Source organism: Dromiciops gliroides, chromosome 5, assembly GCF_019393635.1.
Source record: "Dromiciops gliroides isolate mDroGli1 chromosome 5, mDroGli1.pri, whole genome shotgun sequence".
NCBI classification, from domain to species: Eukaryota; Metazoa; Chordata; class Mammalia; order Microbiotheria; family Microbiotheriidae; genus Dromiciops; species Dromiciops gliroides.
The window spans coordinates 59,807,465-59,831,911 of NC_057865.1; the positions used below are offsets into that span (position 1 = coordinate 59,807,465).

General features: G+C 41.5%; 2 protein-coding genes across 6 annotated transcripts in view; one reads left to right on the plus strand and one right to left on the minus strand.

Annotated features, from left to right (window-relative positions):
• Nucleotides 1-3,561, plus strand: part of MLLT10 (MLLT10 histone lysine methyltransferase DOT1L cofactor) — a 233,364-nt gene extending 229,803 nt beyond the window's left edge. For 3 of the 5 annotated variants that reach the window (XM_043967037.1, XM_043967036.1, XM_043967039.1), the window contains one exon: nucleotides 937-3,561. In XM_043967037.1, coding sequence (XP_043822972.1) covers nucleotides 937-981 — 45 coding nt within the window. In that variant the 3' untranslated portion in view covers nucleotides 982-3,561. The remainder of the gene's footprint in view (nucleotides 1-936) is intronic. The other 2 variants (XM_043967040.1, XM_043967041.1) reach the window with 2 other exon arrangements.
• A 17,838-nt stretch (nucleotides 3,562-21,399) lies between these two features.
• The window catches only part of DNAJC1 (DnaJ heat shock protein family (Hsp40) member C1), a 264,938-nt gene continuing 261,890 nt past the window's right edge, over nucleotides 21,400-24,447 (minus strand). Inside the window, exon 12 of the mRNA XM_043968912.1 lies at nucleotides 21,400-21,811. Coding sequence (XP_043824847.1) covers nucleotides 21,743-21,811 — 69 coding nt within the window. The 3' untranslated portion in view covers nucleotides 21,400-21,742. The remainder of the gene's footprint in view (nucleotides 21,812-24,447) is intronic.

Here is a 24,447-nt window from a genome sequence, read left to right on the forward strand (position 1 = left end):
GCCCCCTGGGGAGCAGAGAGGGGTCCTAAGGGAGGCATTGAGCAACTTTAGGGTCTTGTTTTTAGACCAGGCATTTCCCGTGGCCTTGTAAAGGTTTCTACTCTGTGCTTTCTGACTTTACTTTAAAAACTGCGAATTTGGCTTTGGTTGGAAGGAAGGGAGGGGCTCATTCAGCGTGTGTTTAACGAAATTATCCATAGCCGACCTCAGGTTCACAATTCATTGTCTGATTGGCCAAGGCTAAACTTTTTGTTTTTTAATTGCCCCACTGTTTTTAAGATCAGTCCCTGCCTTCTTAATTTTGAAATAACTGTCATTCTCATGGATGAGTCACGGCTTTACTATTGTGCTGATTCTTTGAATTTCAGTAGTTCTATATTGATTTTTGAATAGTTTTGTGTCTTCCTTCCCAGTTCTTCAAACACAAGTTGTTTCCAGACTGATGAGGTGAAGTTACAAGTCAACTAACATTGGATTATACAGCAGTATAAATGTATCTTTTGGTTAACAGAGAGAGACCAGGAATGGAGAAGAAATGAAGCCTTGATGAGGATGTGGGTGACATTATTACATTTAGGCAGCTTTGGAGAAATACAGATGTGAGAGGAAGAAGGCCCAGAGCCTGGGATAACTGGAGATATTTAATTAGCGTAACCGTAGAAAAGTGTTCCTTTCATGCCTCGTAAATAGCATCCCTGGAAAAATAAGAGAAGTTAAATATTCTGTCAGTGTGCTGCTCAATTTCCTTTTGCTTTTCTGTGTAAAGTTTAGAGTGTCCCCACCTCCAGAGACTCTCGGCTCTCCAGAAAAGAACCATCCACCTTATTTTAAATCCTATTTTATATTTCTGTGGCACTGATCATGACTTAGGATGTTTTGTTTGCCCAAAATTGATTTGCCAACTTTGATTTAAAATATTTTGAATTTTAATTGCAGAGACTTAATGATAAAACTGGGCCTGTTGCACAAGAGAAAAGTTGACCCATAGAAACATTTTGGAAACTCCTTATCCTGCTGTTTTAGCACTTCTTATGGCTGCTATTGCAGTCCTCCTTTCTGCAGCTATGAAGAATGCAACAAGGAGCTAACTGCACAGCAAAGGATTATTGGTCATGAGGACATTCTTCTAACACTTTGATTTACTTCCTTGTTGCTTTGTTGCACTGAAATGGAACTCTTCTCCCTCCTTCCCCAAGATTTCATGAACTTTGAAGGAAAGTTCAGCAACTCATTATTTTTGTCAATGCAACAATGTACATGCAATGAGTGCATCAACCACAAAGAGAAACTATATTGTTGGCGCGCTATTTTTCGTTACAAATTGGACTTATAAATAGCAAAACTGAAGACTTATTCCAATGACAAATTACTTGATTTTGAATACATAAATTGAAAAGAAAAAAAGAACCAACAAAACCATGATCTTTTGCTGTGGCTAGATATGCTTGACTGCAGGTCACATCCTGTTAACACAATCTGAGGGACTGTCCAGAATATTTTCTTGTACTGGAAGTTGTGTTGGAAATTGCTTGAAATAAATGGGTCATCAGCTGGGACTTGGGCAATCTTTTTATTAGAGAGATTTCCTTTGCAATGGGACTTGATCTATATTGTTAATCAAGTTATGATGGTATTGTCTACTGCTAAATGCTTTTACCTTAGAGTTGGTACTGACTTCTTTTGTAACACAAAGCTATTAACCTTAAGCACGTTTTAGACTGCTGGGTGAACTAGATCAATTCATGTAGAAAGAATCCTTTCCATAAGAGAAGGCCACTCTGGAAAGTACTGGTCATGTTTGGCCTTGACCAAGTGCCTGGAAGTACCTCCGTTGTGTTGAAATGGCTCTAGACAGCTGAGCTTGCCCTGGGGGCAGTCCTCATAAGCAGTGGGAGCTTGGGACACTGGACCAGCAGCCTTTCCTCTGGTTCTGCCTTTATGAAAACTTTCTATGCCACTGTAGATAGCTCAGGCAAAACTGTTACCTGGGTGTTTTTCCACTAATGAGTCACCACAAAAGAAAGTGGATGTGTGAGAAAGATCTGTTTTGTTTAACTGCTTCCCATTACTGCCGGGGATTGAAACACCACAGCGTTCAAAACAGGTAAAACTTGTATTACGACACTTCCACTTAGGATAGCTAAGCTCCTGGTGTGACAGTAAGGCAGAGTAGAAATTAAACAATTGGGGCAATAACCACTGATCTGTACTTAAATGTGTGAATTATTAGTGGAAAAGACCCAGCTGTAATTAGACCTCCACTGTGTACTTAGCTGGAAGAACATGTTAATTCTGCAATATGTCTCTTGGTTAAACATTGCACAGTTCTTACCTCATTTCTGTAAATAAGGTTTTGTGAATCTGTTTTGTATTGTGAAAAATTAATAAGAAAACATTGATATTTTGATTTGTAATATTTCTAATTGGTAGATTTAATTGAAAAAGTAAAAATTAATTTATTTTTATATGTTCAGGGGGATTTTAAAGAAATTGTCAAATCATTTTTGTAGATACTTTACAAAAGCAAATCAGTGTGGTTTATTTTACTTAGCCCACTGGTTCTTATTCTGTAACAATTTGTATAAATGGTAAAATTTGAATGTGCTGTTATTTTACCTAGATGTAAAATTCCAAATGTATTAAAAGAAAATGTACAAAGTTTTTTTGTTAATAAAATTTAATAATGTTTATAGCCCTGTGGAGAATATGGAGGTTGGAAGACCTGCATTTGTCACTTAAGCATTGTTTGTGTTATTTTATGTACTTTGTCATTACAGTGAATTAAGCCTTTAGAAATTATTCTCTCCATCTCAACATTCCTGTCCCCTCCAGCCACCCCCACAGAAAGTAAATAATTTGGCCTTATTTGAACTTTGCACAAATGACAGACAATAATATAAATAGTGTCAATTAATGGTAGCATTAATTCTTGTTAGCAAATAATTTTTTTTTTCTTTTTTTTCTTTTTTTTTTTTACAGTTCGCTGTGTATATTAGCCAACAAAGAAAGCATGGATAATTGAAATGACCAAAGAGGGTGTGAGAAAGAGCAGAAAGCAAAGGACTTTAGATAATTCAATGACCCACACAAGCAACCCCCTAATGATAATAATAATAATTAGGCGTTAACTGGGGGGAATAGTGCCCATGCTACTGGGAAGTGTTTCAAGCTCTCACTTAGAGAAGCTAGCACCGTTTCAATTAAAAGAAAAACCCCAACAAAATGTTACCTCTATCTGGAGGCTGTCTCTGCTTATTTCCTTCTGTCTCCTTTGTGTCTGCCCCAAATCTGAATGGTACCACTCTTGTAAAAAAAGTTGCAGATGAGGCTACGCTTATCCTTCCCTTCATTTCCAAATGTGACCCTCCCAGCAAAGTGATTTCACTGTCTACCTCCCTTACCTTTCCGTGCTTTATTGTGGTTATACACTAGAGTCAATAGTGAGACACAGGCTCTGAGGCAGATTTTTGGCTTTTTAAACTTTCTTGTTGTCTATGAATGAATGAGCACTTAATATACTTTTTAAGTGCAAGGCACTATGCTAAGCAAGAAGAATACAAGTAAAAACGGACAAGATAGTCACTGCCCTCAAGAATTTTACATTCTACTAGAAGAAGATGATACATGAAAGGTGACTAGAACCGAAAAAGATGAAGGAGGAGGACATGGTTGGCCAACAGCCAGAAAGGGAGCTTGGGGGCTGGGCAAGAGGGGGTGAGAGCCCACCCAGCAGAGGCCATGCATGGTGTCAAGTTTGGAGTCTAAAATTGGGAGAGGAGAGGAGAGGAGAGCCCAAGTGTAGGTAGCATGGTTCAGAAATAGCCGGGAAAGGTGTCTGACAGAGCTGGCTTTCTTCCAGTACAGTGTGATGTAATAACCTCAATGTTAAAGCGTAATCAGAAACGCTAAAATATTGCCTCTCTGCATGTCTTAGGCACGGCGATCTTCATGTACAATACGTTCTGTGCAGATCCTCTCGTGTAGTAGCTAAAAGCGTGGCTCCCTATGGAAAGTGTATCTGGGATGCTGAATAATGTGAGTTTAAGGGCACTGGTAGGGCAGGAGGCTGAGGATTATGAGATTAATATTATCTATGCATTTATCTATATCAAAAACAAGGATTGAAGATGGATATAAAGCCAAAAAAAAAAAAAAGCAAGTTACAGAGTTAGAGGATTATAAGTTGAATTGGAAGAGACTTTAGAGCTCATTTAGTCCAGCCTGATTTTACAGGTGAGGAAACTGAGGTCCCAGAGACGTGATACAGGAAGTGAGCAGGAGCACAGTTTGGAGCACTCTGATTCCACGTCCAGTGTGACTTCCTCCTCTCCCAACCACATGAGAAACATGGTTAAGAAAAGAAAGCAGAGGGGGCAGCTAGGTGGCGCAGTGGATAAAGCACCGGCCCTGGATTCAGGAGTTCAAATCCGGCCTCAGACACTTGACACTTACTAGCTGTGTGACCCTGGGCAAGTCACTTAACCCCCATTGCCCCGCCAAAAAAAAAAAAAGAAAGAAAAGAAAGCAGATAGGCTAGACACTGGAGAAAGCAGGGAACTTAGATACAGCTTGTTTCAATTGTATAAGTAGGTCATGTACTTTTGTTATTTCTCAGAGTAACTAAACACTTAACATTTCTTGGATAAATAACAGCAGCTAGATTGGTTTGCACCTGAGCTTAAATTACAGTCTACTCAAATTCTTGTCAGAATGGCTGCCAGGGTTGTTTTCTTGCTGCCCTTGGTCAGCGTGGCAGGGCAGAGGGACCCTTTGGTCAGAATCGGGGGAGTACAGAGGCTCGTCACAGCTTTTCTAGGCCAAAGGCCTCCTCTGAGCTGCTGTTCAACATCAGCATCTTAGGACAGAGCGTTTCAGCCCCACCTTCCAAATTCTGGATTGACAGGACCATTGAAACCTAAACATATCAAAGAGTTCCATGGCTAACACAGGCTTCTCTCGGCAGGCATCCAGCCACAGCGTAACTTGGAGATGTATCTGGTGGCACAGTGGCACAGTTACACCGTGGGCTCATGTTTGGAATCTGGAGAAGAGGGAAATTGGTAGCAATTGAGAAATAGATTAAAGAAGGAGAGAAGAATCATTTGAAGGAGTGGTAGTTTAGGAAGGAAAACATGTTAGCCACCGTATCAAACAATGTAATTTATTCTAGGTTCCATCTTTGGGACTGAGACTTTCTCCCAGCCGGCATGTTGTGAACAGGGTATGTTTAGTGGCCACGCTGAAGTTTAGAACAAGCGCAGGACTCCAGGAAATGCAAAGGGAAGCACCCCTTCCTTAGTAATATCCTGAAAGGACCTCAGCAAGGTTTTTCCTATGGTCAAGAAGAGTTTAATTATAGTCCTGGCTTTAGAGCTAGAAAAATCATCAGAGAACATTTCGTTTCAACCCCTTGTATTTCTGTTGAGGAAACAGAAGCCCAGAAAGGCCGTGGCTCCCCCAGCATCACACAGGTAAGTATTGTAAGTCGTAGGGCTAGGATTTAAAACTAGGTCCTCAGACTCCAAATTCGGTGCTCTTTCCCCTGTGCTGCTCTGAGTCTCATCTCCCAGTTCCACAATTAATTATCAAATACAAATGTGTTTTTGGCATTATGTAATGGTTTCCAAACTTCTCCACTGCATTTTGCTTGGAGGTGCCTGTTTCTGTAATCACAACTCCCAGAATGGTAGAAGGAGATCAAGAACTCCGCAGCCTCTAAACCATTGGAAATAATTTTTTTTTTTTTAAGTTGAGCATTCTAGGCAGTTAAAAAGGCAGATACCTACTTCATGGATCAGTTGTCCAGGGGCAGGCACCACACAGTGATTTTTTTTTTTTTAGTGAGGCAATTGGGGTTAAGTAACTTGCCCAGGGTCACACAGTTAGTAAGTGTTAAGTGTCTGAGGTCGGATTTGAACTCAGGTACTCCTGACTCCAGGGCTGGTGCTCTATCCACTGTGCCACCTAGCTGCCCCTACAGTGACTCTTAATACATAAGCCTTTTCTCTCAAACCACTCCACCCCCCGCCCCAACAGTATCTGTCTAGTTTTGATAAATTTGCAATGGAAGAGCTCAGACCAGTACTTAGAAAAGTTTCTGGTCTCAAGAGACTTGTGCCCTAAGTGCTTAACCATGAGCTGATGACATCTTATGGGAACACTTTTGTACATCCCATCCCTCAACCACCCTTAAGTTCCTGCTTTTCAGGTACCTTCTTCGTCTCTGTTTTCAGGATTTGTTCTTCAAGGCTCAGCTCAGGGGCTGCCTCCTCTCTGAAGCATTCCTCATTCTCCCTAGTTGTTAACATTCCTCAAGTTACCTCTTCTAAAAATTTTTAGTTTTTATATTTTTTTCAATCAAAAATCCACATTGTTTCCCTCCCTCCTACCTTCCTCCCCCCACCACTGAGAAACAACAGCAACAAAAACCCCTGTTGCAAATATGTATAGTTAAGTAAAACAAATTCTTCCATTCGACATGTCCAAAAAAAAAAAAGTCTTGATCTGCACTTGATTCTCACCTCATTGTCAGGAGGTAGGTAGCATGTTTTATTATGCATCCGCCAGAATTGGGTCGTGTTGCTCAGAGTTCTCAAGTCAAAGTTGTTTGTCTTTACAACAATGTTATTTTGTCCAATTATTCTGGTTCTTCTCATTTCATTTTACATAAGTTCATCGAAGTCTTCCCAGGTTTCTCAAATCATTACCATCATTTCTTATAGCACCATAGTCTTCCATTACAGTCAATACCACAACTTGTTCATCCATTTTCCAGTTGATGTTCCCTCTCAGTTTCCAATTCTTTGGCACTTCAAAAGAACCATTATAAATATTCCTGTATATATGAGTTCTTTTTCTTTTGTCCCTTCAGAGTGTACACCTAATATTGGCATTGCTAGATCAAAAAGTATTCTCAATTTAATAACCCTTGGGGCATAGTCCTAAGTTGCTTGCCAGAATGGCTAGACTACTGTACAGTTCCAACAGTGCATTAATATATCTTTTTTCTCACAACCTTTCCAGCCTGTCTTTTTTGTTTGTTTTGTTAGCTTTGCTAATATGATGGGAATGAGGTGGAACCTTGGAGTTGTTTTAATTGACATTTCTCTAATTGATAGTGATTTAGAACATTTTTTTATATGGCTATTTATAATGTGGATTTTTCTCTGAAAAATGCCTGTTCATATCCTTTGACCATTTATTAATTATATTTTTTATTCTTATAAATTATAGTCAAGTCCATATATTCCTTATATGTGATATATAGATAATGAGACCTTTATCAGAGAAACTTGCTGCAAAGAATTTTTTTTTCCATTTATTTAATTCTCTCCTAATTTTAGGTGCATTACTTTTGTTTGTATAAAACCTTTTTATTTTATGTAATCATAATTATTCATTTTATGTCCTGTGATCCTCTTGTTTGGTCATGAACTCTTCTATCCATAGATCTGGCAGATTATTTCCTTGCTTCTCTAATTTGTTTATAATGTCACCTTTTATGTCTTAAGTCTTAAACTTTGGAGTTTAATCTTGGTATATGGTATGAGATGTTGGCCTGTACCTAGTTTCTCCCAGACTGCTTTCCAGTATGCCCCCAAATTTTTGTCAGATATTGAGTTCTCATCCCAATAAAATTCCTTTACTATATGTAATCTGTGTATATATGTATACTTGCCTGTTAGACTCATCTATATCTCTTCAATATTCAATCCAGCAAACATTTGTTAAGCACCTACTATATGCAAGATGGTCCTAGGCACTAGGCTTAAAAAGACAAAATGCCTTCAGGGAGATTGTATTTGACTGGGAGATAAAACACACAGACCATTAGGCACACACATGATCAATTCCAGTGCTTACTACAGTTTCAGGTACATAGTATTTAATAATTGCTTATTGATTGACAAGAAAAGGGAATTGGGAAAGGCTTTCCAAAGAAAATAGCAAAGAAGCTGAGCTTCGAAAGGAAACTAGGGATTCTCAGAGGTAGAGGTGAGAAAGGAGCACATTCCAAACCTGGGAGACAATTGATGCTAAAGTATGGAGGTGGGAGATGTCAAGTTTAAGGATAATCAAGGAGGACTGTTTGGTTTGAACATAGAATGAGTGATGGGTAACAAAGCAATAAGCCTAAAAAGCTCATCTGAGCCAAATTATGAGGGGCTTTAAATACCAGGTTGAAGAATTTTTATCTTACCCTACAGCAAGGTTTCTTTTTTTCCCCCATATAAATATTTTATTATTTTCCAGTTACATTTAGAGATAATTTTCAACATTTGTTTTTTTGTAAGATTTCTAGTTTCAAATTTTTCTCCATTCCTCCCCTCCCTCCCCCCCTTCCCAAGACAGCAAGTAATCTGATACAGGTTATATATATATACAATCACATTAAACATATTTCTGCATTAGTCATGTAATGAGAGAAGAATCAGAGCAAAAAGGAAAAACCTCAAAAAAGAAAAACAACAAAAACAATAGCAATAGTATGGTTCAATCTGCATCCAGATTCAACAGTTCTTTTTTTTCTGGATTTGGAGAGTATTTTCCATCATGAGTCCTTTGGAACTATTTTGGACCATTGTATTGCTGAGAAGAATCAAGTATATCACAATTGATCAACACACAATGTTGTTGATACTGTGTACAATGTTCTCCTGGTTCTGCTCATCTCACTCAGCATCGGTTCATGCAAGTCCTTCCAGGTTTCTCTGAAACCTGCCTACTCATTTCTTAGAGCACAATAGTATTCCATTACATTCGTATACCACAACTTGTTCAGCCATTCCCCAATTGATGGGCGTCCCCTCAATTTCCAATTCCTTGCCACCATGAAAAGAGCAGCTATAAATATTTTTGCACATGTGGGTCCTTTTCCCTTTTTTTTTTTTTTTTTATTTTTTGGCGGAGCAATGAGGGTTAAGTGACTTACCCAGGGTCACACAGCTGGTAAGTGTCAATTGTCTGGGGCTGGATTTGAACTCAGGTCCTCCTGAATCCAGAGCCAGTGCTTTATCTACTGTGCCACCTAGCTGCCCCCCTTTTCCCTTTTTTAATGATCTCTTTGGGAAAAAGTCCTAATAGTGGTATTGCTGGGTCAAAGGGTATGCAGAGCTTTATAGCCCTCGGGGCATAGTTCAAAACTGCTCTCCAGAATGGTTGGATCAGTTCATAGCTCCACCAACAATGCATTAGTGTTCCAATTTTTCCACAGCTTCTCTGACGTTTATTATTTTCCTTTTTTGTCATATTAGCCAATCTGATAGTTGTCAAGTGGTACCTCAGAGTTGTTTTAATTTGCATCTCTCTAATCAATAGTGATTCAGAGCATTTTTTCATATTGGCAATATGATTTCTTCATCAGATAACTGCCTGTTCCTATCCTTTGACCATTTCTCAATTGGGGAATGACTTGGATTCTTATATATTTGATTTAGTTCTCGATATATTTTAGAAATGAGGCCTTTATCAGAAGTACTGGCCACAAAATTGTTTCCCAGCTTTCTGCCTCCCTTCTAATTTTGGGTGCGTTGCTTCTGTTTGTACAAAACCTTTTTAATTTAATGTAATCAAAATCATCCCTTTTGTATTTCATAATATTCTCTATCTCTTGTTTGGTCATAAACTGTTCTCCTTTCCAAAGATCTGAGAGGTAAACTATTCCTTCCTCTCTTAGTTTACCTATGGTATCACCTTTTATGTCTAAATCATGTACCCATTTTGACCTTATTTTAGCATAAGGTGTAAAATGTTGGTCTATGCCTGATTTCTGCCATACTATCTTCTAGTTTGTCTAGCAGTTTTTGTTAAATACTGAATTCCTATCCCAGAAGCTGGAATCTTTGGGTTTATCAAACAGTACATTATTAAAGTTATTTACTACTCTGTCTCCTGTGCCTAACCTATTCCATTGATCCTCCACTCTATTTCTAAGCCAGTACCAGATAGTTTTGATGACTGCCGCTTTATAGTAAAGCTTCAGATTTGGTACAGCTAGCCCACCTTCCTGTTATTTTTTTTTTCATTATTTCCCTTGATATTCTTGAACTTTTGTTTTTCCAGATGAATTTTGTTATTATTTTTTCTATTTCTATAAAATAATTTTCAAGTAGTCTGATTGGTATGGCACTGAATAGGTAAATTAATTTAGGTAGAATTGTCATTTTTATTATATTAGCTTGGCCTATCCATGAGCAATTGATATTTTTCCAATTATTTGGATCTGATTTGATTTGTGTGAAAAGTGTTTTGTAATTGTGTTGATAGAGTTCCTGGGTTTGTCTTAGCAAGGAGACTCCCAAGTATTTTATATTGTCTACCATTACTTTAAATGGAATTTCTTTTTCTCTCTCTTGCTGCTGGACTTTGTTGGTCATGTATAGAAATTACAGCAATGTTTCTTAAGCTGGAGTCTATGAATTTGTTTTTATTGATTATCTTCCTATTTCAATATAATTGGTTTAATTTGTAGTCCTGTGTATTTTTTTTAAATTTATTTAAAAACATTCTGAGAAGGAATCGGTGGACTTCGTGAGACACAAAAAAGATTAACAACCTTGTTCTGGAGGTAACAGTGAACTGCTAAGCTCTTGAATGTTATCTTGAACTGGAGGAATGTGATCAAGTTTGTGCTTTTAGGAAGATGATTTTGGCAGCTGTATAAAAGATGATTTGGAGAGGGGACGGACTGGAAGCTGGGAATCCAGTTTTGAAACTTGCAATAGTCCAAGTAAGAGGTGGTGATGATGAGTTGGAAGGGGTGTCCATATGGATGAAGACAAAGGATGCAGAAGAGCAACACTGATGTGGGAAATGATTAGCTAATTTCACAAGAACAGGATTGGTATTTGGGGGGCCCACAGCTTCAAACAGGAATGGCAGGCTGTTAATTAGGACAGAGGTTAGGTGCACCTAACAAAGTATCAATCGACATTTATTAAGAGCCTACCGAGTGTGATATGGAGACTGATGTCTCTTTGACCAAGACCTAAGTCACGTACCCATAGACCTTCATTTTAATACAGCCTACATCTATTACTGTTAACCAATCCTAGTTGATTGCCACACCTTAAGAAGACCTTATCTTTAAAGAGCATATAAACTGTGACCCCACTGCCATTAGGGTTCTTTGGTCTGAGAGAGACAGCCAAATGAGCACATTTCAATTAATAACCTGCTGTCTTTATTAATAAAATGGACAATTCCTCTGTACATATCCTCATAGACCCATCCCAAGAGAATATTCATATCCTGGTAGCATATGCATTTCTAAAAGTTTGGCTAATCTTGTTTGTGTGACGGTTTTATAAAGCTCTATTGATGTCTTATGTTGTATAGGCTCTCCCTCCCTTAACATTTCACTCAACCAGTATGCCTTCACTTTCACAGCAACAAACAAACAAACAAAGCCAGCCCCGTTTAAGCAAAAACAACCAACATGATGATTGCTTCTACTCCCATATGCAGCAGGCCACACAACCACTGTCAATCCTCTATTCCTCCCAAGGAAGGGAGGGAGGTGTGCTTCCTCATCTCTTCTATGGAGCCATGGTTGGCATGAGATTCATTCTAAACAATTCTTGAAACATTAGAGATCTCAAATGGGGAAAGCACTAGACTTGGAGTCAGGAGAATGGTTCAGTTCTCAGTTCTGACACTTACCTAGCTATGTGACCATGGGAAGATGACTTTACATGTCCAACTCTCAGTTTGCTTTTATCTGAAATGGGGGTATTTGTGTTTTGTTGGAAAATGAAGCGTGAATGTGGGCTGGCTTCACTGTTGGGTTTTTCTTCTACTAGTAACCTAGTTTGTAAATAGTACAGTTCTTTTAAAGGAAAATGAAAAATAGATGCTTGTCAGTTTCCTTGGAAGAAGGGCATCACTTCAAAAGACTGAAAGACCATTCTCATTAATGCTCACAGCCTCCTAGGAAGGTAAGACTACTCATTACAGTTTGAATATCAGAGATCCACTGAAATTGAGTGACCTGTTGTGCAATGAGCCTTTTTGGGGGCGAGGGGGGTGAGGGAAGGATGCATAATAAAATACTCAAAAGAAGTTACCTTCTACTGTATAGAAATAAACTCACAACATTTTTATTGGGTACAATCTCCAAAAGCTTAAAACTTAATGAAAAAATCCAAGTTGTTTTTTTCTGATTGGGTTTATTTCATTTTATTTTTCCATACTCTGATTAATACATCTGGTGTTTTTCATTTGGCTCCCTTAAGAAGCAGACGGACCAATTAGGAGATTTCACATTTTTGGCACCAATACCATTCATGTTACAACAGTGTTTTTCACTCTCTTCATCTCCTCCCTAGAGCAAGTACAGACAGGTGTTTCCGGCAGCTGAAATGTCCATGTAGAATTCTTTAAACAAAATAAGGTGTGTGCTTCCCACTCCACCTTCCCCCCCAACCTCAAAACTTTTGGCCTAGCATTTCAGTTACAATGTGTTATCAGCCTTTGTGGGTCAAATGGTACTTCATCCTTTCCTTCTACCCATTTTTTTGTATCTCTTACTTTCCTCTGTTCTGGGAGACTTACCCTTCTCCTCTGCATCATTCTAGAACACCCCATCTCCAAAGCAGGAGGCTCTCTCTGCTCTGCCTAGTGGAGAGGACTCCAGACACGATGTCCTGCTCCCAGGGCGCCAGTCAACCAGCATTCAGACTTGCTAATTCCTGATGATCCTAGAGGCAGCAGAGTTAACCAATTAGCTAGTTGTGTCTATTGGGTTTTGGGAGTCGAGTGAAGCTTTCCCTCCCTTTGCTTTGGAGCTGAAGGATTAGATTGTAGTGGAACTTTACACTCACTGAGGAAAGTTTGGGGGTTTTGCCCTAATTTGAGACTTTTGTCTTTACTTTTCTGGTAGGCTGGATGAGCCTCTAAGAGTCTGGACCTTCTTTCTGTCTTTTCTTGGCTAAGTAGACCATAAGACTGTGCCCTGCTTCATGAATGATTTCTGATGTTCATTTAGCTCTGGCTTCCTAAAGTACCATTTCCCCTTTCCTTGGTGATTCTTTTTTTTTTTTAAGTGAGACAATTGGGGTTAAGTGACTTGCCCAGGGTCACACAGCTAGTAAGTGTTAAGTGTCTGAGGCCGGATTTGAACTCAGGTACTCCTGACTCCAGGGCCGGTGCTCTATCCACTGCGCCACCTAGCTGCCCCGGCCCTTGGTGATTCTTTAACCACTTCTTGGATTCTAAAGTGTCCATTTTTTTCCTGATATTTTTTTTAATGGTTCATCTAGTCCTTTCTCTGCTGGTTGGAACTTTAGGCTTCTTTATTTGAGTTGGCACCTGGATCAAAGTCTGACCCATTTCCAAGAACAGTACATTAAAAAAGCATAGTATTGACCTGATTTATTTAGACCTAACTATTTAGAACAGGTAGAGCCAATCTTAAACTAAGACCTAAAGCAACCTTTCTTTTACTCTGAATGAAAATTGTTTTGCATAGTCAATGACCTCTTGTAGCAAACTGTAATAGTGAATTCTTAAAAGCAATTAAGGGCTACCTGGTGCTTCACTTCAGTGCAGCTAGGAATTAGCTGAAGTACTGTGCATCTGCCATCACAGTGCCTGCTGACTTTGGGTGAGAGTGCCCTTTGTCTTTGGGCATTGACCATATTCCCAGTCATTGCCAAGGCCCAAGTCTAAGTGAAGGCTCTTGAGGAGCCCTACAGACCTTGGGCTCTCTCTTGTCTTTCTATCCTTTCCTTATTGTCTGTTGCTCTTTGCAGACAAGGGTAAGGGAGTGTGATGGTGTCTGCCTGCCCACCAGTTTGACATAAACTCTTCAAATGCAATGGGGCAACAGCCTAGCATGGGCCAGAAGTAGCACAGGAATCTTGCGATTCCTGATAGAAGTTAAGGGCCAAGGCATTCTGGGAGCGAGGAGAACAATGAACTGACATCCAGGCAATGACTGCTATATGTGAGAAGCCAAGAGGGAATCAGTGAAGGGCTCTGTGGGGAGAAGAGATGTGCTACCTCTTGCACCATGTGCTTCCCTCCGTGACAGATATTACAGTCTTGTGAAAGGGAACAAAGCATAAATCCTGAGGGACTGGATTATTCTACACCCCCTGTCCTCCTTGGGTCCTCCCCCAAAGTACCAGGTCTGACCAGTCTTCTGGGATTAAGACAAGCCAAAGTACAACCTGTCTAGTGATTTAGACATGACTGGACAGACCTAATCCTGAAAGGTTTCCCTTTCAAGTCCCTTCAACTAGGAATGTCTAAAGTTCGCCCAAGAAGGGAAACTAAAGCTAGGTAAAAGGGTCTCAAAACTGTCCACTGTCTGAAAAGAGCAAAATCTGGTTTTCATGGAATAGTTTGGGGCCAGAGTAATTTTGTAAACACAGAAGTCAACAATTTACCCTTAAAAATAATTCTCGGGGGGGGGGCAGCTAGATGGCACAGTGGTTAAAGCACTGGCTCTGAATTCAGGAGTACATGTGTTCAAAACCGGCCTCAAGACACTTGACACTAGCTGTGTGACCCTGGGCAAGTCACTTGACCCCCATTGCCAAAAAAAAAAAAAGAAAAGAAAAGAAAAAAAAAAGAATTCTCGGGGCAGCCAGGTGGCACGGTGGATAGAGCACTGGCCAGTCAGGAGGACCTGAGTTCAAATTGGACCTCAGACACTTAACACTTACTAGCTATGTGACTCTGGGCAAATCACTTAACCCCAATTGCCTCACTCCCCCACAAAAAAAATATCTGCAGCAAATCAGGGAGCCAGCATGTTGTATTAGGTCTAGAGTCAGAGAACTTGGGTTCAAATCCTTGTTTTACCCCTTACCACCTAAGTGACCTTGGACAAGCCAATTAATCTCTCTTGGGCCTGTTTTCTTACTTAGAAAATTAGGAGATTGAATGAGACGATCTCTAAAGTGTCCCCTGCTCTAACTCTATGATTCTGTGATACCCTGATGTTTCATTATGTCAAACACAAAGGACCAACCCTGCTATGTGACACAAGCTCTAACAGGTCCCGCCATCTTGGAATAGTCCATCTCTAGTCTAGGGGAGTCTTCAGAAAGTGGGGCTACCTACCGGGTGATGCAGGCATGGCAACCCACACTCTGTGACCTGATGTTTTTATCTCTGAATGACAGGAGGGGATCTGTTCTGCGCATGTTATTCTCTCTTGCTTCATTGATTAGAATATGGGAATACTCAATCCTGGCCAGCTAAGACTTCCATTTAGAGAAATGGGAATTTCTGGTAAAGTTATCATAAGTGAAAATGGGATATGATTATAGTTGAAAATATGATAAGAATAATAATCCTGGGAAGACACACCCATGATAGTTGTCCCAGAGAGAGTAGGGCAGCAACTCCTGCTGTGTCTCTCCTTCCACCCTGGTGTTGGTCAGTTGGCTTCCCACAGAAATTTCTGAGAAGCTGCTGCAGCAGTCCTGGTAACTTTGTGCCTTTAAAAAAATCCTGCCAGGATGAATGTAAAGAGAAAGGACTTGATGTCTAAAGACATATATGTCTTAGGGATGCTGGTTTAATCTCACTTCCAGCCCAAAACAATGCCACACAGATTGGGGGGAGGGAAATTCTCTGTCTGGTGTCAGCTCTGGGGTCATAACTTTAACTTTCTCAGTCCCATGTATTCCTCATTGTGTGTATGTGTGTGTGTGAATTGCAATTCTGCATTCCCAAATTGAACCTTCCCCAACACATGCATTTTCAGTAAAGCCAGCAGACATCTCAAATAGGGGCAATGCAGAAAAGCTCCCTGGGCCTGTCTCAGACTTCTGGAGGAAGGGATTCCCCCCCTCCCCCGCCCCCCCCACCAAATTAACAGCCCTCCCTTCAAATCAGATTGCCAAAGTGGTTTCTACTTTGTATTCCAAAAGGAGCATTTCCTTCTTCTGAACCAGAGGGAAAATGATTGTAACCTCTCAGTTTTACAGGGTAATAATCCAGTCTCCCAAGTGAATCAAGGCGAAGGCTGAAGGCCAAGCAGTTTATTCAAACAAGGGACTGGGAATATTGCCAAAACAAAGACCACAGGGTTGGCCCACCATGTAACCGTATTATCACTACTGGGTTTACAGGTGACTTTGAGATGGGGATGGCCCCAGACAGGAGAGAAATAGCAGTTTTGTTTTTACAAGTGACAGAGATGGAAATCAAATCTGAAAGTGTAGCTTTAGGGAATAACAACTATGAATTTAATAATACTACTGCTAATGATCTTCCACTAAAATCCTGCTCTGATGCATGGAGTTGACCCTTGGCTTTTAAAAATTAGATACTTTTGTCCAATCAGCAAAAATCTGCCTTCTCTGCCTCTCACCCTATTTCACTTCCCCTCCCCTTACTCCCCAGCGTGAACAGGAGAAAAATAAAACCCATGTATAGTCAAACAAAATAAATGTCCACATTAGTCATGTCTAAAAAAAGGTCTCATTTTGCATGCTGGGTTCTTCACTTCTCTTTCAGGAGGGGACTAAATTGTTTCATTACTAATCATGTGGAATTATGATTGATTGTTACTTTGATCAAACAAAAATTCCTCATTCTTTCAAAGTTGTTTGTCTTTACCCTATTGTCATTGTATAAACTGTTCTCCTAGTTCTGTTTGCTTCTCTTTGCATCAGTTCATATAAGTCTTCCCAGGTTTTCTTCCGAATCCATCCTCTCCATCATTTCTTCCAGCACAGTAGTATTCCATTACATTTATAACTTGTTCAGCCATTCTGAACAAGGGGCACCCCCCCACCCCAGATGCTCTCATTCTTACTGCCTCAAACTTCCTATTAGGGTTGAGCTCTGTATGCTGGGGAGGAAAGGACTGGGCTGGTCTTGTTGCTGCTTTCTTGGGGTTATTGGGTGTTGTGTTCATTCTAGGTTCCCAGTGGCAGTTCAGGCTTGGGCCCTTCAAACTTTCAGGGCCCCTAGAGATCTAGGGCACAGTCTGATTGCCACCTCCGTGGTCTGAGCTTTGCAATTTTCCGATGTTGGTTTGGTTCTGAGTAACAGCAGGTTGCTGCTGCAGCTGGGAAACTGCTGGTCTGGAGCAGCAGAATTTCAGGCTCTCCTTTGGTCTGAAATTGATGGGCCTTGATTGTTCCTCTACAGGATTCACCATGGGCTAGGAGCTGAAATTGGTACCCTGGGATCTGAATCACTCCACGGCTGCTGCTTGCTTCTCAAACTACTCCTTTCTTGGAACACCTCCCAGGGACTGCTACCCTGAAACAGAACACCATCCCTGGATGCAGAGACTCTCCCTCGTCTGCCCTGTCTCTGTGAACCGGGAAGGGGTAGTGGGCAACAAAGCTGCCAGTTGGCACCCATTTGCATTGTGAGGCCCAGTATGGACCTCTTCCTGGCTGGTGCACAGCCTCTCGTTGGCCTGGATTGCTCTGCATGGCATCCCTTATCTCCAGTATCTACAGACCTTTCTGTGGCAACCTGGGCTGGAAAAATGACTCACTGTAGGGGTGGCTAGGTGGCACAGTGGATAAAGCATCGGCCCTGGATTCAGGAGTACCTGAGTTCAAATCCGGCCTCAGACACTTAACACTTACTAGCTGTGTGACCCTGGGCAAGTCACTTAACCCCAATTGCCTCGCTTAAAAAAAAAAAAAAAAAGACTCACTGTGACTTTATCCTTGGCTTTCCCCATCAGGATTTGGTTTGGTGCATTTTTTAAAAAAATTATTTATTGATTGATTTTTTTGGTGAGGCTATTGGGGTTAAGTGACTTGCCCAGGGTCACACAGCTAGTAAGTATGAAGTCTCTGAGGCCAGATTTGAACTCAGGTACTCCTGAATCCAGGGCCTGTGCTTTATCCACTGTGCCATCTAGCTGCCCCAGTTTGGTACATTTTTGAGATCTGTTTGGAGAGTTTGGGCTGGGAGCTGGCTGTGCTGTTTCTTGCTATTCTGATATTTGGGCCCTATCTCCTTAGCCTGGGTTTTTGATAGTGTTGCTAGTGGGGCCTAAGCTCTGAAAAGGCCTACCAAGCTAGAGGAGCTTCAAGTACTCCCAGACCAGTATCTGGAACATAGTAGGTTCTTAATAAATACCTCCCTAGGGGCAGCTAGGTGGCACAGTAGGTAGAGCACCAGCCCTGGAGTCAGGAGGACCTGAGTTCAAATCTGGCGTCAGACACTTGACACTTACTAGCTGTGTGACCCTGGGCAAGTCACTTAACCCCAATTGCCTCACCCAAAAAAGAGAAAAAAAAAACAAAACCTCCCTTAGGGTGGTCATGAGGATCAAATGAGATAGTAATTGCAAAGCACTTAGTACAGCACCTGGTAGTAGGTGCTCTATAAATGGTAGTTATTATTGTCACATGGCTAGAAATGATGGCCCAGGACTAGAACGGAGGACTTCTGACCCGTGGCTGATGCTCCTTGTAGTAACCCTGCCACATAGACCACTCTCACCTGAGGAATTTTTATGCAACCCAAGGCTTATAGGTATGCGAAATGGGTATAAATAACCTTTTATTATTGCCAACATTCTCGGGACTCCCAGTTCGAGAAGCCAGGCCCTAGACAATGGATAGAGGGAGGAGGAAATTAGGTGGGATTGAAGGTGTTTATCAGTGTTCACATAATCAGATGCCTTTCGGCTACTACAACCAATTCTGCGGCTGTGGGGTTTGTTTTTCAAAACCACAATTCAGGACACTTGTAGTGCTTTAGGAACATTAATTAGAGCCTCTGGTTTGCCAGACTAATCCAATTCAATGTCATTTTTTGGTAGGTTCCTATAAGGAGTCTTAAATTTGCCTCATTTCCATTTCTTGACAATGGATATGGGGGAAGGATGAACAATCTCAAAATCTAAGCTGATAGAAAAGGTTTTGTGTTGGGAAAAAACCGCAAATAAAAACCGTGCTTATAGAACGCCCCCCCCCCCAATAGTGGGCCACTTAGAGCTCAGAATTACCAACCTTCCTTGGTGGGGAGGGGTCATTAACTGTTCCATGGAAGGAGAAAGGAAAGGGAGACCGGGAACACATTAGAAAGATTTTAATAACCCCTTCTAAGTTGAGACTCTTTTGACACACCAAACAAACAAAAAAAAACCCCAAAATCTGACTATATTGCTTAGGGCATCTCAGATTCCCCCAAGAGTCCCCAGGCCTCTCCTGTGTATGAATCCTGTTTGCTGGCTCCATCTAAGAGGCCTTTCCTGAAGGCTATAACATGTGGAATTTGGGAGAAATTTCCCAAAATTAGCTTAAGGAAAAATGTTTTGGTAGGATGAAACCATCCCCTGAAGTAGATGGGAACAGTTTATAGCTTTTCAAAAGCCTTTTGGCTTATGAATGAAAATGCATTTATTAAATACTCTATGCCTAAGATGTCAGAGGCCTTTAGGAGAAGACATTGGTGATCCCTAAACGTCTGCAAAAGGAAACTTTTCTTTCACTTTCCTTTGGAGGACAGACTGTGAAAAAGTATCAGTTATGGAGAAGAGACCACTGTATAAGCATTTCTAGTTGAAACATGTAGAGATCAAAAATACATATTTGAAGTGGGCCCAACATCAGGCTTCCATAAAAGAATTAAGTCAGTGTGGTCTACGGATGAGCACATTTGAATGTTTAATAACAAAACATTCTTAGAGGAGCAGGTGCAAAGAGCCCATCCCAGATGACAAAGAACATCACCAAGCAATACACACCATTGCTCTGCTCCCTCTAGGTCGAGTCTCCAAATCACTGAGAGATGATGGGAGCTGCCCTTCCACACACAGTATTTGCTGTTGTAAAAGGATCAAACTCAGTCTCTTCTAAAGCAAGGTTTTGGTCTTTGGAGAGTGAAAGAATTTTTTTTGGGGGGGGCAGTGAGGGTCAAGTGACTTGCCCAAGGTCACACAGCTTGTAAGTGTCAAGTGTCTGAGGCTGAATTTGAACTCAGGACTTCCTGAATCCAGGGCCAGTGCTCTATCCACTGCGTCACCTAGCTGCCCCCAGGTTGCAAGGATTTTTAAATGAGCCTTTCCAGTGGTCCAGGGTTGTCATATACAAATGTTTTTGCGATTAGTCTTTGTGCTTAAGAGACTGAGAAGCGAGGAATAAAGGGAAGGAGCTTCTCCTGGCTAGCTGTTCCTTCAGTTGGGTAGTAAATAGATTAAGGTAATGTTCATTCTCCTCCGGGAACAAGAACCTGCAACTTTCCTCCTGACAAAACGAAAACATTCTAGTTTGACTTCTTTGTCCTGGATAAAGAGCAGGGAGAAAAACCCTAGATTTTTCTGCTTTCATCTTTTGTGAAGTCGCTCCTGAGCAGGTGTCAGGAATGAAAGCAGTCCACCCCAGAATGGTGGTAGGCATGACACGGCTTAACAGTTTCTTTAAACAGGGCAAGAAGTTGCTTCAGGTCCGAGTTTCCTCATTTGAAATGCAAGTGTCTTGATCTCTGATGTCCTTTCTGCTTCTTGTCCTGTAAGTCTGTAAGTCCTATAATCTTGTCTCCAATTAAAATACTTACCAGATGAAAGAAGCAGCTAACTGCTTTTCATTTGCCTTTGTCCCATTACCCATGTCCCTCTGCCTAATGCAGAGAGTCACTATCCACAGGGCTGCACTGCCTGGTCAGGTTTGGACCTCCAACCTGTGGGTGGGCCTAGGTATTGGCAGCTGACTCTCTAGTATTCTTCACCCCCCCCCCCCCCCCGGGATAATGAGGGTTAAGTGACTTGCCCAGGGTCACACAGCTAGTAAGTGTCAAGTGTCTGAAGGAATTGTGTGGGTAGAGAGGAGGGCGCTGGTGGACCAGTTCAGCATTATGAGATTGGGATGACAGGAAAAATGCTGGTGAGAGACACGATGGGACACAGGGTAGAGAAATTGTCCATGTGTATATCTAACAAATGACCAATAAGTATATCCTGAATGCCAGTTACTAAGCAGTGGAACATCATTTCTGCTAATTGGATCTTGAAACCTAATTGTTTGCTGAAAGCCTTGTCCTGTCCTACTATTGAAAGCAAGGAAACCCCGTCCTGAGCTTGAGGGCCTCAACATCAATCACAGATACACATTGTACCCCCTCCCATACATGGCTGGGTGTCTGGGCTTTTATAAAGTCATCAAATAGGAGGCAGCTGGGTGGTGCAGTGGATAAAGCACCAGCCCTGGATTCGGGAGTACCTGAGTTCAAATCTGGCCTCAGACACTTGACGCTTACTAGCTGTGTGACCCTGGGCAAGTCACTTAACCCTTACTGCCCCACCAAAACAAAACAAAACAAAACAAAACAAAGTCATCAAATAATCCTCTAATTTTCTGAAACAGATACTAATCATTAAGTGTTTCAAGGACATCCATGGCTTTTATGAAACACAATTTTTTTTAACACATATTGGTTTATTGTTTAACACTGGCATGTGCGTGTATACACACACACACACACACTCTCTCTCTCTCTCTCTCTCTCTCTCTCTCTCTCTCTCTCTCTCTCGGTCTTAAACTAGTAGGAAACTATTAGCCTGAATTTTTCCAAAACAGTTGACTCTTTACAATGACGTGTTAGATAAATAGTTCTCCAAATGCAAAAATACAGTTTAGCTTCTTTAACACAGTCAATGTTTAAGCAAGATGGCAAAGATTTATTGGTATTTTCTTTGACTAAGGCACATGACGTATAGAAATACTGAGGTACAAAAATGCAAATCACTGCAGATGACGTAGAAAATCTCTCATTCTGGAAAATGAAAGGAAAATTCTTCTGTCCAGAAGATTCAGCTTTTGGATTGTTTTTTCTTTTGTACTAGTTCAACCAGCAGCTTGTATCTAGCCACACATTCTTCCTGTAGGGAGAAAGGGGAAAATATTTACTTTCATATCCTAGTATGCTTTTACAAGAAGGTTAAATCCTAGTTCTAACGAGGCAAACATCATGAATTCACTCCCTTTACAGATCAAGTTGGAAATTAAATTTAACAAATATTCGTCAAGCATCTATTATGTACAATGCATTATGTTAGGTGCTAAGGATAAAACAAGCAGCCCCTGCCCTCAAGGAACTTACAATCTGGTAAGTAAATAAGACAAATGCAGAAATGCCAAAAAACGCATATTTGGAAAATGTCCAAAAAGATGCCTGAGAGTGAGAGAACTACTTTTGAGGTACAAATAACAGAACTTGGCAGCTGATTGGATGTGGGGGGAGTTAAGAGTGAGTCCAAGGTTGTCAATCTGGGTGATGGGAGAACGTGGTTGCATTTAATACAAAGAGGAAAGTTGGGGGGGGGCAAGCTTTGGGCAAAAGATGATGAGCTTGGCTTTTGAGGTGTCAGTGTGGGGTTTGGGCAGTTAGCCTGGAGTACAAGGGAAAGGTCTGGGACAGAGACCTCCACCCTGAGGCCCTGTGCATGGAGCCAACAGCTGCAGCCAGGGAAGTGATTAAAGGAGTGACACCTGGTTGTAAGGGGCTAATGAGTGAGCATCCAGGGTGGCGGCGGCGGTGGCGGCAGGTCTAGAGGACCGTTTGTGGAAGCAGCAAGTTGTGGTAAGAGTTACTGAATGTGACATCCCTGAAGGAAAAGGCTGTGCCCAGATTCCCTCCAGTCATCTTCATGATGGGCAGCAGGACATGGAAGAAATCAAGGCAAATGGGCACTGCGGTGGGGGGTCACGTCTTCCTGAGGCGGGAGGTACAAGCCAGTCTCATGACTGGTGTTTGTGAAATCATCGAGTTATTATTATTCTTGCTTCATATTATTCAGAACATGCTCACAGGCCATCAGCATTCTGCCGAGATGGGATCCAGAGAGTCACAGGGTTGGGACTTGACTCTGGACTGGTGGTGTTACTTCCTACCCTCGGAGTTTGTTTCCCACAGGTGTAAAATGGAGGCTCTTAGATTAGATGACCCCTCACCCGCCTTCTAGCTTTAGATCCTACGGACTTGACATGTAAACATAAAACTGGAATCCCTTTGCCTTCCCAGCTTCTTCCAGACCTCACCTCCCTGCATTTCCCAGTTGCAGTCTGTGTATATTGCAAACAATTGGGATGTAGAGCTGACACTAATAATCTTTGCATCTAAAGCAAAGGTGTGTAGTCTTGGGGGGAAGGAAGCTTTCTTCCCTGCTGGCATGGACTGGGGCATGACCGGCAGGAGGTAGAGTGCAGTTTGATGGTCTGGGGCCCAGCTCCAGCTTCCCTGCCCTCTCCATGCCTCAGCTGAGGTGTATCTGACAACCGAGTGTGGTACTGCTGACTACTTGTAGCGAGCAGCCCAGCTGTACTATATTTGTCTTTATTTGCTAACTAGAATCTTCCTCTTGCTGTGGATCACCACAGTGTTCCTGACCCCTCTGACAAAACAAGTGCCACGAATAAGGGACTGCTTGACTGCACCTAACTCCTATGGATCCTACAATGGTTTTCCACCTATGGGGGCTCAAGAAATACTGGCTTCAGATGCAAGCTTCCCACAGTCACTTTGTAAAATCATCCCTTCAGACTTCAATTCCTTACTGGAGAAGTGACGCAGGGGAAAGAAAATGTCCATTTGTTCATCAGTGGGAAAAGAAGGTAAAATGTTCACTTATTAATAACCATGACTCAGATGATCCTCATTGGTTATCCACATTGCCATTGTAGGAACTGGGCTTTTCTCCGGCAAGGCCAGAGTGGTAACCAAGGTCCACTCTGCTTCTGCTAAAAAACTCCTGGCTAAAAGCGGAGGTCAGAGGAGATCCCACACAATTTGAGCCCTGGTCAAACCTGGTTTTTTTGTTTTTTGTTTTTTTTTAGTGAGGCAATTGGGGTTAAGTGACTTGCCCAGGGTCACACAGCTAGTAAGTGTTAAGTGTCTGAGGCCGCATCTGAACTCAGGTAACTCCTGACTCCAGGGCCAGTGTTCTATCCACTGCGCCACCTAGCTGCCCCTGTGTTTTGGGTTTTTTTTATATTGGGTCATCATACTGGCTGCCCCAGGGTGGGAATTCCCTTTCCTGGACCCTCTGACTTAGTTTCAGTTTTTTTTTTCTTTTTTTCTTTTTCTCTTTTTGCGGGGCAATGGGGGTTAAGTGACTTGCCCAGGGTCACACAGCTAGTAAATGTCAAGTGTCTGAGGCCATATTTGAACTCAGGTACTCCTGAATCCAGGGCTGGTGCTTTATCCACTGCGCCACCTAGCTGCCCCTTAGTTTCAGTTTTGTGGTTTTACATGAAATGTTTTCCAGTATAAAGCTTTATTCTCTATAGAGGAGAACCCTATGCCTGAAGGCCTCTTTGGAATCTAACATATCCTAACGACAAAGAAAACTTAATACACAAAGGTGGCCATGGCCAATTAAATTTTTGAACAATGACCGTCCTTCCCCAAATAACAAACATACTGTGCTGTAGAGAAAGCAGCCATTCCCCACCTACAAATGAATAGGAAGGAAGCATAGATATGGATTGTGAACCCTGTTCACAGCTATGAGCTCTC